Here is a 13,036-nt window from a genome sequence, read left to right as displayed (position 1 = left end):
AAATTGACATGTGCTTGCTGCTGAAACGGAAACCATTGTAGCTGAAGTGTTAAAATACAAATATGTTTAAATAGAAATTAAAACAGAAAAATTTAATTGAAAGTTGAGTTTAGATGAAGGATAACTTCAAATCAAAGTGCTAAAATGACTTAAAGATTCATTTCAGCATTGAAAGGTGTTTTCAATGTCAACCAAAGTATATGTGTTATATTGAGCTGAAAGTGTCAGTTACAGTGGTTAAACTGAAAAACAATTTCAGTTAAAGTGTTGGCTGCAGTGTGAGCACTGAATGCAGTTGGAGTAAATTATGTATGAACAATAAAAGTTGTGGAGTTAGAAGAGCTGAGGAAGTTTTTGTATTGTTTAAAAGGTAAGGCCTACAATATGTCAGCTTGAAATGAACATAATTACATCTAAATTGGACAATATCTGTTGTGCTAGAAAGAAGTGAGGGTATCACCAGTGTCATTAGAATTAATCGTCCAGGAAGCGTTCATATCCGTTCAAAGATTTGTGACAATCGATCTCATAGATGTTGAGATATTTCACTGGATATGTGAAAACTTGTTGGTGGAGCTGGAGGAAGAGTCAAGGCATCGCAAAAGTCAGTAAAAGTCAACATCTGGGCACCATGTATGTCTACACAGACTTCACAAGATACAAGGCAATCCCTCTTGTTGTTGTTAAGATATTTCAGTTTGGACCACAGTGGAAGATCAACTGACAGACCAACATTGACATCTGTAGAAAAGTCCTGTACATCCAAAAACAACTAACTATTGTCACTGTACCTCAGTATGAACGGTAGACACATTTCTGTCAAGTCAGATATCATCATGTTGCCCAACCCTAGATGAACCGAGTATAGCCGAATGGTTTCACATGCCAAATGGACCAGCTAGTTGTGATTTGGCGCTATATAAATAAAATTAAATTGAATTGAAAAGTTAAAGAAGAATCTAAAGACGTTTTTGTAGAAATTGATCAAAGATTACTCTCTTTTTAAGAAAACAGCAGCATGACACATGTACAACAAATGATTAAGACTTACTCCGGAGCAGTAATTTCCAAGTGAACGCTGAATTACATTTAACAAAATTATGAACGCAACACTTTAGTGTTTGCCCCCATTCATCATGAGCTGAACTCAAACATCTGAGACTTTCTCTATGTACACAAAAGGCCTATTTCTCTCAAATATTGTTAACAAATCTGTCAATCTGTGTTAGTGAGCACTTCTCCTTTCCTGAGATAATCCATCTACCTCACAGGTGTGGCATATCAAGATGCTGATCAGACAGCACAAGTGTTGCACAGGTGTGTCTTAGGCTGGCCACAATAAAAGGCCACTCCAAGATAAATAGGCCTTTTGTGTACATAGAGAAATTCTTCCAAATTTGAGTTCAGCTCATGATGAATGGGGGCAAGAACAAAAGTGTTGTGTTCATAATTTTGTTCAGTGTAGAAATAAAGACTTCGGCTCATAACGGCAGCATGAAGGACTGGGTGATTTTCCATAGTTTCGTTTTATTAGAAGGGTAATGGGTCACGTAGGGTTCATAAGGATACATTGAGCACTACACATTTAATCTTGAATGTGTGTGTCTCAGTGTCTGTCTACAGTGTATCATTTCAACAAAATCAGATTACTTTCTTCTTCTTTCTCAGTAATGCCTACCTGAGGAGCACCTCTTCTCTCATCGTACCACGATAACAACCTGTCATTCATGCACGCAGATTACACCTCATATGGAATTATAACAATAAAACACATTACCTCAGCTTTTCATAAGATCTCAGTTTAGCATATAAACATTGTAGAGCGAATCAGTTTGTCAGCAGATGATGGACTCAGTCTGGAGCATTTGTGTCACATCTAAATACTTCCTGTACGTACTGGATGTCTGGCTGATTGGTGTGTGTGTGTTTTTGCAGTAAATACTGTGCACACATTTAATGCAATATGATAGTCAAAGTATTTTACATCAGGAAAAGTTTAACCAGCAAAGAAGCACTTTGATCATAACCGTATCTGTTGTCCCGTGCAGGTAATTGCTGGTTTTCCTCGCAGTCTTATGTTTGCGTCACAGTTGAGTCACCTACAAGCTAGTTGTTTTTGCTTTTTTTAAATTTGTGTGTTTTTTTCTTTCTTTCTGTCTTTGAAACATTGTGATGGTGACATCACCACAAGGTGACGGTGTCAGATGTGAGCGGGGGTAGCAGAGTCCCAGGTGGTGATGTAGGATAGATAGCCCAGCCTCCCCGCTCTCACACACCCTCTTTCTTATCTGCCTGAATTCTTCAGGAGATAAATAATTGGGTATAGTTAATTGACACACAGCTGTGTGTGTGTGTGTGTGGCAAGATCAAGCCCTTGGGGTTGATGAAGAAGCTTAGCATAAATTAATGTAATTATTTCAAACTGGGTGACAAAAAGGATATTAAATGGATTTAGAGAGTTTTCCATTCAGACATAGAGAGCATGTGGTTTAAGTAACTAATAAATTAACAAATATTTTCCTTAATTATAAGTAGATGCACTGGATTTTGTATTTGTAGTTGTCTTAAAATATCAGTATTCAACATTTAAATAATGTCAGCGTTGGTTCAGCAGAGGTTTAGGAAAGCAGAGAAAATATGACAATGGAGATTTCAGCGCCGGCTTGGTCTCATTTTGTAAATATTGAAGCTGCACCTGCAGCTAACACAATTTGAAAGTGTCTCCCTCAGTTCAATGACTGTCTCTTTCGTTTTGTTTGACACTCAAGGTTTCTCATCTGAGCCAGCATCTGCGCCCTGCACTCCTATTTGTGTTATTTAAGAAATGTGTTGAACTTGACTGGTTTTAAATGATTCTGGCTCTTTCAGTATTGCTGCAGGATGTGTTTGCTCTGCTGAAAATGTCAAGTCACAAATTAAAGTGTGTTAAAAAATGCAGGCCTTGGGCTTTGAGTAGACCCTCCCATTCCCTTCACTCTCATCATAAATAAATATTTACATTGGTTTAAATGAAGCTTTTCTTTCAAGGACATCGGTACATGTCCTATAATTTGTACCAAATTACGCAGTTCTTTTCCAGGAAACTTCTTGGAAATTAATAGAAAATTAGGCACTCATAAACTAAAGTCACCCTAAATTTCTGAGAAACCCTAATGGGTTTTCCTGGGGTTTTGTGAAGCTAAGAGGAAGGAGAATTTTATCAAACAATAAAAGAGTGTCACATGTGTAATAGATGGGCTAATTTTAGCTTATTTCGGATATATCAGTGTGTGTATATACTGGCCGATAAGTAACAAGAAATTACAACAGAGAAATGCCATTAAGAAATTGTGTTGTCAGTACATACTTTGTCCACACCGAGCACGGTTTATTTTTCAACAGTAAATGTCTTGTTCGCTACAAATCTAGTTTACAATTCTTTAATAATTAATATTAAAGGATGCCATCCATTAATGCTTGTTTCTGTTACTAACTGATATATCGTTATCGGATTTATAAACTCTCAACTATTTACTAGTGGCCTAAAAAGTGTCCTGTGGAATCCTTCAAGAATATCAATAACCTTGGACTTGTGCGTAAACAAACAGTATATCGTGTTTGATCAATTACATATCCTTGTCTTATTTGCTATGTCTAACATTACAAGACAAAAAATCTACTCTATCAACACGGGTTGAATAATAAAACATTAACAATGAACAAGACTTTCACAGTATTAAACATTGAACTTAAGTTCCTACTGTGTATCAAAGATACTCTGAAAAATCAATGTACATAATGATCCCACACAGTTCGATAGTGTGACATCAGTCTTGGGTTTGTCTGCCTCCATCCTGCTGTACAAAAAGAGGACTGTTTGCTTCTCCCACACCTCCCTCACCTGCATTTAGATCAGGATGTGGAGGATGAGGGAGAAATGATTAAATGTGATAGCAACTACATTCTTTGGAAATTAAAACAAAGTGTTTGCCAAATGACATCCAAACACACACTACTGCCAGCTACTGTGACTCACAAGCTTAACGGTCAAGCCAGCTATCAATTAGCTAGTTATCCCCAAATCACATTTGATTGGCAAAATTTTTTAATACACCCCAGAGTTCAAGATGAATTGTTAAATATTATTGTTAAAGAATATTGTTTGACACATATTTAGCATTAAACAATAGATAACACAACACAGGGTTAGAACTTGAGAAATTATTTTACTGTCTTTAATATCAGTTGAGATGTCATAGGTGTTGACTTTTGGTGTTCTTCTTTAATACAGAACAAGTGTTTAAATGGAATAGTTTGACATTTTGGGATAAACTTGGCTTTCTTGCCGACAGTTAGATGAGAAGACTCATGCCACTCTCATATCTGTACAGTATGGAGTTGGAGACGGGAGGAAATTGGCTTATCTTAGCATAAAGACAAGAAATGGTTACACTACCTCTAAAACCAAATTGTTAATATTGTAAAAGTTTACATTTTTGTTTGTGTACACATTAAACAAATGAGATACAGTGTGTTTATTAATGAGCTTTTAAGGTTTTATTTTAAATTGACAGAGCAAGGCTAGCTGTTTCCCCTGCTTCAAGTCTTTGTGCTAAGCTAATTATCGACTGTGTCCTGCTCCATTCTTAACAGTTAGACAAAGTGTTATTGATCTTCTCATCTAACTTTTGGAAAGAAAGCATGCAGTATACTTACTGTATCTGTACTTCCCAAACTTTCTAATCTTGTAGGATGGCTTAGATGGAAGGAAGTTGTGTGCAAGATGTTACGTTGAAAGTAATCTAACTACTAAAATGACTCTATTCCTCTATCTATCTGTGTGTGGGATGGTAAAGTAGACAAGCTGTGAAATCCCATCGAATGAGTGGGTATGACTGATCACCACTTGTCATTCTGTGTTGGACAGACTAAAACTGCAATTCCCATTCATAAGATCTGGCTCCCTTCAAAGAGCCACAATTCCCATTCACTAGTGTACAGGCAAATGAGATATGTGTGTGTGTGTGTGTGTGCGTACAGTCTCACAACTTTACACCCAGATGCAGAGTATTTGGCATACAGACGTCCTGTTTGATCTCTGACCCCTCAGTGTAATAAGGATCTGGGTCTTTTCCTGCATCATTAACATCAACTGCTCTGATAATTACAATTACAACACTGCAGATAACGGTGAACATTATGGAGCAAGAATGGTGGGTGTGGAGGGAGGAGAGGAGGAAAGGATGACGTTAACTGAAGACAAAGTCTGATTATCTAAGAAAAGTGGTCCTTTATACAGACAAAGTCAAAGTTTGAGACAGACTATAGACCAGTCCTCACTTCAGCCCGAAAAGCAGTGTACACCCTGTCAGAACAAAAACATTTAGCTTTTGCTATTTACATTTTTAAAAAGTATTCGGTAACTGTTTTGCATGAGATCTAGGGATGGCAAAGTTGCTCTGTCAGTCTGCCACTCACATAGCCAATAGTGTATGGCTGTAGACTCTTTATGCCTTTGCACACAAAGTTCGTATTTTTCATCTGAAATTGATGCTGGTTTAAATATAAATATTCCGATACTTTTGTCTGCCATTTAAGTTTTTTCAGGTTAAATTTTCTTTGTTTTTCGCGTCCATGAATTTTAGCAAAGCAAATACAATAATAAAACGCATTGGACTCTGTGCAAAGACTTTTTATCAAATGATTGATTTAAACACTTGATGTGCAAAGGCTTTAAGTTTTGTTGAATTTTATGGAGTCTGAAGTCCTCACATTTGTCAGTTGAGTTTGAGTCCAAGTCATGTGACTCGAATACACACCTCTGCCTCTTCCTCTACCTGAAAGAAATAACTTGTACGGTTGATTCACTTAGAAGGCAGTTTGCTGGACTGAATATGATATCAAAGCAAACAGCATGAGGGGATTGTAGACAATGTATCTGTGTGTGTGCACTTGCAAAGCAGGCAGCACACTTACTAGTCAGTGTGTTATTAGGGTGACGTGTCCATGTGTTTGTAAGTAACTTTGTGTAATGAAGCATAAGCTTCATTGACCTGTCCTGTACCGGGCTTCAATTTCCACGGAAAATTTCCATCGGAACCCATACCTCATCTTTACATTGTACCGCCTTCACTGTTTGTTTCCCTCTTTGTGCGTCTGTGTTTCCACATGTTCATTTCCCCTCTCAATAAAGAGCTGCATTAACTCGATGGATGCTCAAATGGAAGGTGGGAGATGGCACATCTGGCTTGGCAAATGGTTGAAGAGGGACGAACTGATCTGTTTCTCTCTCTGTGTGTTTCTCTGCTCTTATTCCTGTTGTGTTTCTCTTTCTCGTTCTTTTGGAGAACATTGACCTTTACGCTCTTTGTGCTGCCGTGTTGTGATTGTCTCTGGCAATATGATGTGATTGTCTTGGTGAAAATTGAAAAAGAGAAAGCCCGGTCTACAGGGACACTCTCCACGTTATGTTTGTGAGTGTAAATCCCATATTTTTGGAATATGACCTTATTTAAAACTAATACAATCTGTCATTGATCAGAGTTACCAGTCAGTGCTACAGTAGGCTACACCATCAATATGCAAGGTCATGAACACACAGACATCCCAGCCTTGCACTTTTCTACTGGGAATTGTAGACTCTTGTCTCTCCCTCACTGACTACACACACACACACACACACACACACACACACACACACACACACACACACACACACACACACACACACACACACACGATATCGTTTATAATTTTAAAACAGTTTTTGGATAACCGATCTGGTTTAAAATATAAATGTGTAATATTGGTATCTGTAATAATCATTTAATATTATTGTTATGCAAAGGCCAATCACAAATTGTAATATTTAAGGGAATATGGACAATATTACTTTAATACTCCTAAACAGGGGCTTCTGCTCTGGTGTGGGTGTAGGTGTAGGCACTCTGGTCGTTTACTCTTTTAAAGGTCCCTGATTGGTGTGTGTTGGCTCGATAAACCAGGAGCACCTGGACCCAGAGTCACACTGTGCGAATCTCTTATTCCTCCACACGAGTACAGCTGTAGCTCTTACTGTTACTTGCCTTAGGTTATTGTCTACATCTTGAATAATTGTTTTTAGTAGTTTATCTTTTGGCATTGCATGTCCCTCTCCCACTTAAGTCATGGCCCTATCGGCAGGGTTTACCACAATAAGCCCTATACATCAGACCTGCATCGCACCCATTTGGGGATAAGAATTGCTTTTCTCTGCTATTGCTAGGAAAATGCTGAAAAACGGTTGTGTAGCAGTACACAAAAGAACATACAAATCCAAATCTGATTTGAGACATGAAAGATACCTGAATATTCACCAATATTAGGTAGGTATTATAGTGAACAGCAGAATGATGCCAGTGCCACTACTGATGAATGGCTATCTTGAGTGGCCTGCTGGAGTAATGTTACAGTCATACGGTAGCAGCATCTGGCTGTTGTCTCCAACTAAATATCAACAAGTTGGTTATTTACAAACGACACTTAGCTGCTGATTCAATCATATGTCCAGAAAAGCAATATCTGGTCACTGTGTTGGGTCATTGTCACTGATCCACTTGGACGGGGGAAGACTAAAGGTGGCATCACTTTTGCTGTTTTCAGGACTGGGTTAATCTGTAAGAGGCAAATATTTAAAGGCCCTGCACAAAGGTGTTTTCAGTTATTTTGCTCATTAGACCTCTCCGCAGGTTGATGTTGGGCAGTGCAATGCTGGGAAGTGCATGAAGCCATCAATCTCCATGTAGGCTACTAATAAGCTAAATAAAGGTGTAAGAAAACAAATACAAGGCTGTGTCCAAAATCCCTCCCTATTTCGATGTAGTACACTGTATTTAGGTGAAATGTATGCACTATGTAATGCCAAATAAGAGAAAATAAAAGTAGTGTCCATTACACTACTTTCTACAAACATCACATTTAATTAATGTCAAATTTACTGTTGTGCGACTCCACGTGATGACTCAAAGTGACAGTGATTCATGTTCATTCTTGAACTGTAGAGTGTCTATTATACAAGGATTAGTGAATGAGTGATTTGCGACACAGCCGAGATGATGATGTTGGAGATGTCAGTCAAACGCAGAGGATGAGCTCTAATCAGTGGAATCGGTTAAGACACCTGTGTGGGTGGACCACGGGTGTGACAATCAGATCGATGAAGTGTACGGTGAATTTATTGAGTGTAACAACTTTGCTGTTCTCTCTGTCTCTCTGTGTGTAGGATGTACGATGTTGGAGGCCAGAGAACTGAACGGAGGAAGTGGATTGGTTGTTTCGAGGATGTCAGGGCGGTGCTGTTCGTGGTGTCGCTCAGCGGTTACGACATGACCCTGGTGGAAGACCCCTCCATGGTACAGACTGCAGTCAGTCACTCCCTCACAAACGGTCCATGTTCTCCAGTCAGAGCAACTAGAGGCCACTTTTGAAGTCTCACCCAATCAGATTATGTTTGATTCATAATCTAGACAAAGTTGCCGGTGTCTGTCTTTCTGTGCTCATCTGTAGCTATCTGATGGTGTTATTGTCTCCTCACCGCAGAATCGTCTTCAAGAGAGCATGAAACTCTTCTCCTCCATCTGCAACAACATTTTCTTCCGCAGCACATCCATGGTGAGAAATTCATCATCACCTCCTCCTCAGGAGGAAAGATGTAGTCAAACAAAAACATTAATTTAAAAGAATCTTTATAGAGACTTGTAGAGTTGCCTGCTGGTAATTTGCAGAAGAATGGTTTCCTAAGTCACAATAACTGACCCTATAAAAGATAATGTATTCATAGCAATGCTGTTTCATGAGAGCCTTTTGTTAATGGAGGAATCAGAAATCATTATGTGTATTTATGTCTGTATATAATTATATCCATGCATTTAATTTTAACATATTCTTACTTTCAGTGGTCACTTGGCAGATAGTCAAACGGCACCAAAGCTGTAAGATTCTGTGAAGTAGCATCCTATAATGCTGTGCAGACTCCTTAAAACAAAGCTATGAGTACTACCCTCTTGACGGGTTGAATGTGGTATGGGTTATGACCAGGTCAACCAAAGCATGATTAGTCAGGTAATTTTTTTAGGAAATTGACATTAAACAGCCACACTAGCAGCTACAAAGCTGTTTTTAGGCACAGTGGTGCTTTGACCTAAATGCTAACGTCAGCAGTGCTAACATGTTCACAATTTTCACAGCACAGCTTGTACTGGAGTAATGATTCTTTGTTATGACTAGGGGAATTAATTAACACTAACCCATGCAAGTAGACCACTACTAACAGGCCACAACATATTCTGAATGTTGTTGGTAACTGATGCCTGAGAAAGTATTCAGGTAAGGCGTTGGAGCTTACTGGAGCTACATGGTGGGACCAGGCCCGATGACCTCTTAACTGCCAACGGGCGCTGATATCTCACACCTTAATGTTGGTTTCATTTAATTTAGGTTAAAACAGGTGTTAGTTCAGAGATGGTGGTTATTTTCATTGTCCGTCATATTCTCAACAAAGGGATTCCTTTCTGTTCTGCTGCAAAGCAACTTTCTTGCGTTTCAGCTTCCTTCTTCTCTTTTCCCTTTGTCTTCTTGATGTTAGGAAGAAGAAAAGCCAAATTACTATGCTTCAACATCTGGAGACCCTAAATGCCTGTTCAAATAAAAAAATCTAGAAAGTCACAACAAGACCAAAAGGTGGAAACGTCTGGGTCCATCTGAGGTGGTAGGGGAAACGCTGTTCAGTTTAACAGATCAGTTGGTGGACGGAGCCCATAGATGAGTGGAGGAGACAAATGCAAAATGTCTTTGTTGCTCTGTGTTCCCTATGACACCATAGACAAGAATAATACTGATGTGTTTCATAATTTTTTTCCGCACACACAGGGCACATCCTTAGCCCTTTGTCTCGGAGTCCTGTCACTCATAATTAAATGGAAGTTGTAATTAGGGTGAGCTTTGGCGAGGTGACATTTTCCCCTCTCTGTATTTTTCCACTCCCGTTACCGGTAAATGATCACATTAAATCAAGCGCGTAACAAGCTTTTTAATTTTATTCTACTTAACTCTCATTTAGAACCCACTTAAAATACAAGTCACTACATGTTGACGCGAGCGTCAACTGCTGTTAACTCTCTTTCAGACGCCTTTCACTGTGAACACTGTTCGTAACGTTTCTGAAAAGGCTGTATCAAAAGAAAAGAAGTAATTTGCAGTTGGTGTTTGTTCATTAAAAATATCGCCACAGAGAATTTCAAAGATCTTAATAAGAAAGTATTAGTAAATTATTCTTTTTTTTTTAACCATAAAGAAATGTTATTAAAGGCTTCATTAGCCCCAAATGAGCAATAAAATGTCTGTGTGTGACGTGTTTATGTGCAGGGTTGTGTGTGGGCCTGCACATTAACATGGCTACCAGGCTCATTAAACAAAAGTGTTTAATGATACCTTTTTTAACGTGGGAGGGAAATGTGTAACCTCAACCTCAATTAACTCTTCACTGTGGCTGGTCAGTGATAATTACACACCTAGGTACTGCTCTGTATCTCGTTCATTGAAAATCTGCTCTACCTCATCCCTCTCTCATTATTTATCAGAGGCTTTTTTTGTGTGTGCGTGTGTTTGCTTTTGCGATCAAATGTGCTAGAAAAGAGAGAACTTGGTCATAGTTTTAATTGGTTGACTACAAAGCCAAAAGTACCTGTGAAACGTGGTGGCAGCAGAGCAGAAGTTGAGTTTAGAGGCAGAAAGGCAGCCCATAAACAGTCTTGCCCCTCAAACAGTCTGATGGCAGGAAAATCGTGTGTTCGAACGCCGCAAAAGTGCCCTTTTGGATGCCCCTATGAGGGTTAAAACATGACCTCCACACACATGCAAGACCATGTACCCTCATTTTTAAAAATGCCCCTGTTGTGATTTTTGTTTTATTAATCTTTTCCGTGTGTTTTGGCCCCACCAAATACAGCTGGTGCCCTTTTTTTTTTCCCCCTTGCCCCTCAAACAGTCGGAGTACGCCACTGTTGCACACTAATGAGTGATGCAAGGTCATTGATCTGCCATCATTATCCAGCACTGGTATCAACACAGCTATTGATTTTCACATTTTAGGTAAATATCTGCAAAGTGACAATAAATGTCACTATAATATTTGAAACTGATTTATTGGTTTCATTGTCTGTTAGTTATTGCAGTGCCACAGACGGGAGTCACCAAATCTAATCAACATTGTTCTTTTTCTTGTGATTTGACTTTCTGATTGATTTTCCTTTTCCACTGGAGAGAGGCCTTTGACTTGGGATGAGCTTCTCCTGCTCTCAGCTGATTGTTTTTTGTGTTTGATTTATTGCAGATTTTATTCATGAACAAGATAGACCTTTTTCAAGACAAGATTTTACACTCGGGGCGACATCTGCGGCTATACCTGCCCCAATATAAAGGTAGGACTCATGTTTGTTAGCTGTGTCATTTATTGTGTCCTGCACATGCAACTGTATTAGGCCATGTAGTCCAGTCCACATGGACACCAAAAATACTGCTGCAGTGGCCAAAAAAATGTCACATGAACATAACTTCTTACGTACAATTGCACTCAGTGGCCACTTTTATAAGTAAAATCCAGTGCAATCCAATACAAAAGAATATATAAAGGATATTATAAACACATTTCGGTATAATGCCAGACCACTGACAATATAGTTGAATTAATATTAGAATATGAATTTTGTTCCTCTCGGGGGAAAAAAAAAAAAATATTGTTCCTAAATGGTGAATTAGTGGCAGATCTGTATTGGTTTCCATTAAATTGTGTAAATGTAACTAATAAAGCAGCGAGGGAGTGTATATTGCAGACAAATATACTATCTTACTGCCACAAAAAAGGTTCCCTTCTTAAAACACCGCTCATGTTCCTCATAATCATCCATCTTGAAGAACTCAGAAAAGGATATTTTACCGAAAGGTGTGACACACACAATGATCTCAGTGGGCTCAACAGGGGCTGGGTCCTCTCTGCTCTCATGCAAATGTCAATATAAATGCTAAAACTCCTGGGATTGGGGTCTGCCAGCAGAGCAAGAGTCAGTTCCATACTGACCTCAGATATGATGACAGAGGCTCCCAACCTTTTTTTGTTTTGTTTGATGTACCCCCACAGCCCTATCATATGAGCTCATGTAGCCCGTTACCAACATCAACCTGTCATGTTCCTAATGTCCATCCATCCATTCATCATCAACCGCTTATCCTGCATACAGGGTCGCGGATGTTCCTAATGTGTTCATTTGAAATCATTTCTATAGATGTTATAACATTATTAATTATATAAAAGTGCACATTGTGGCGATGGCGCAGTGTCTGTGACACTTCCACCAATGTTTCCCTGAGCAAGACACTTAACCCCAGGTTGCTCCAGAGGCGTGCAATCTCTGATATATTTGACAATTGTAAATCTCTTTGCATGCATTAAAATTTTTAAATACAAGACAGTCCTAAAATTGTCGCTGTGTTTTATGATTACTACCACTTAGAGTGGCAAACGGTGGACGTTTGCACCATTTATCCATTACGAATATCTCGACTTATCTACTTGCTTAGATTTACTCACGCTCCCTGCATCTAGTTGGGGCCTATTGTCATGTTCTAGATGTCTAAGAGTTGTCTCTTTGTTAGAAATGCTAACATTTACCCTCTAAACTTCTCACATTGTTTCATTTTAAATAACTGTTGAAATGATCCAATATTTCAGAATAAACAAAGAAGACAAAGACTAGAGAAAAAGTCAGAAAAATACAACAGATGTGTGCAGCAGAACTAGTTTTTTAAAATATTCCTGCCCCATGAAGCACCTCATGACCCTCCAGATTTATGTGATGACCCTTTTGGAGGGGCCTGACCCCCTAGGTTGGGAACCACTGGACTAGCTAACTGTAGTAGTTAAAACTTGCTCCACCTTAAGCACCTACAAGAGTACATTGATACTTACACACTGATGCATCAGTATTAACAATGTAATCATGTCAAATTAGTCTGAGGGGACATT

The 13,036-nt window shown here is 38.8% G+C and overlaps 1 protein-coding gene across 1 annotated transcript in view; it reads left to right on the top strand.

Annotated features, from left to right (window-relative positions):
* Window positions 1-13,036, top strand: part of gnav1 (guanine nucleotide binding protein (G protein) alpha v1) — a 33,259-nt gene that overhangs the window by 17,374 nt on the left and 2,849 nt on the right. Inside the window, exons 6-8 of the mRNA XM_046047600.1 lie at window positions 8,240-8,369; window positions 8,557-8,628; window positions 11,348-11,435. Coding sequence (XP_045903556.1) covers window positions 8,240-8,369; window positions 8,557-8,628; window positions 11,348-11,435 — 290 coding nt within the window. The remainder of the gene's footprint in view (window positions 1-8,239; window positions 8,370-8,556; window positions 8,629-11,347; window positions 11,436-13,036) is intronic.

This window comes from Micropterus dolomieu, linkage group LG04 (genome assembly GCF_021292245.1).
Source record: "Micropterus dolomieu isolate WLL.071019.BEF.003 ecotype Adirondacks linkage group LG04, ASM2129224v1, whole genome shotgun sequence".
In the NCBI taxonomy this organism is placed as follows: domain Eukaryota; kingdom Metazoa; phylum Chordata; class Actinopteri; order Centrarchiformes; family Centrarchidae; genus Micropterus; species Micropterus dolomieu.
The sequence above is the reverse complement of the archived record's forward strand: the minus strand, read 5'-3'. Positions and strand labels throughout refer to the sequence as shown.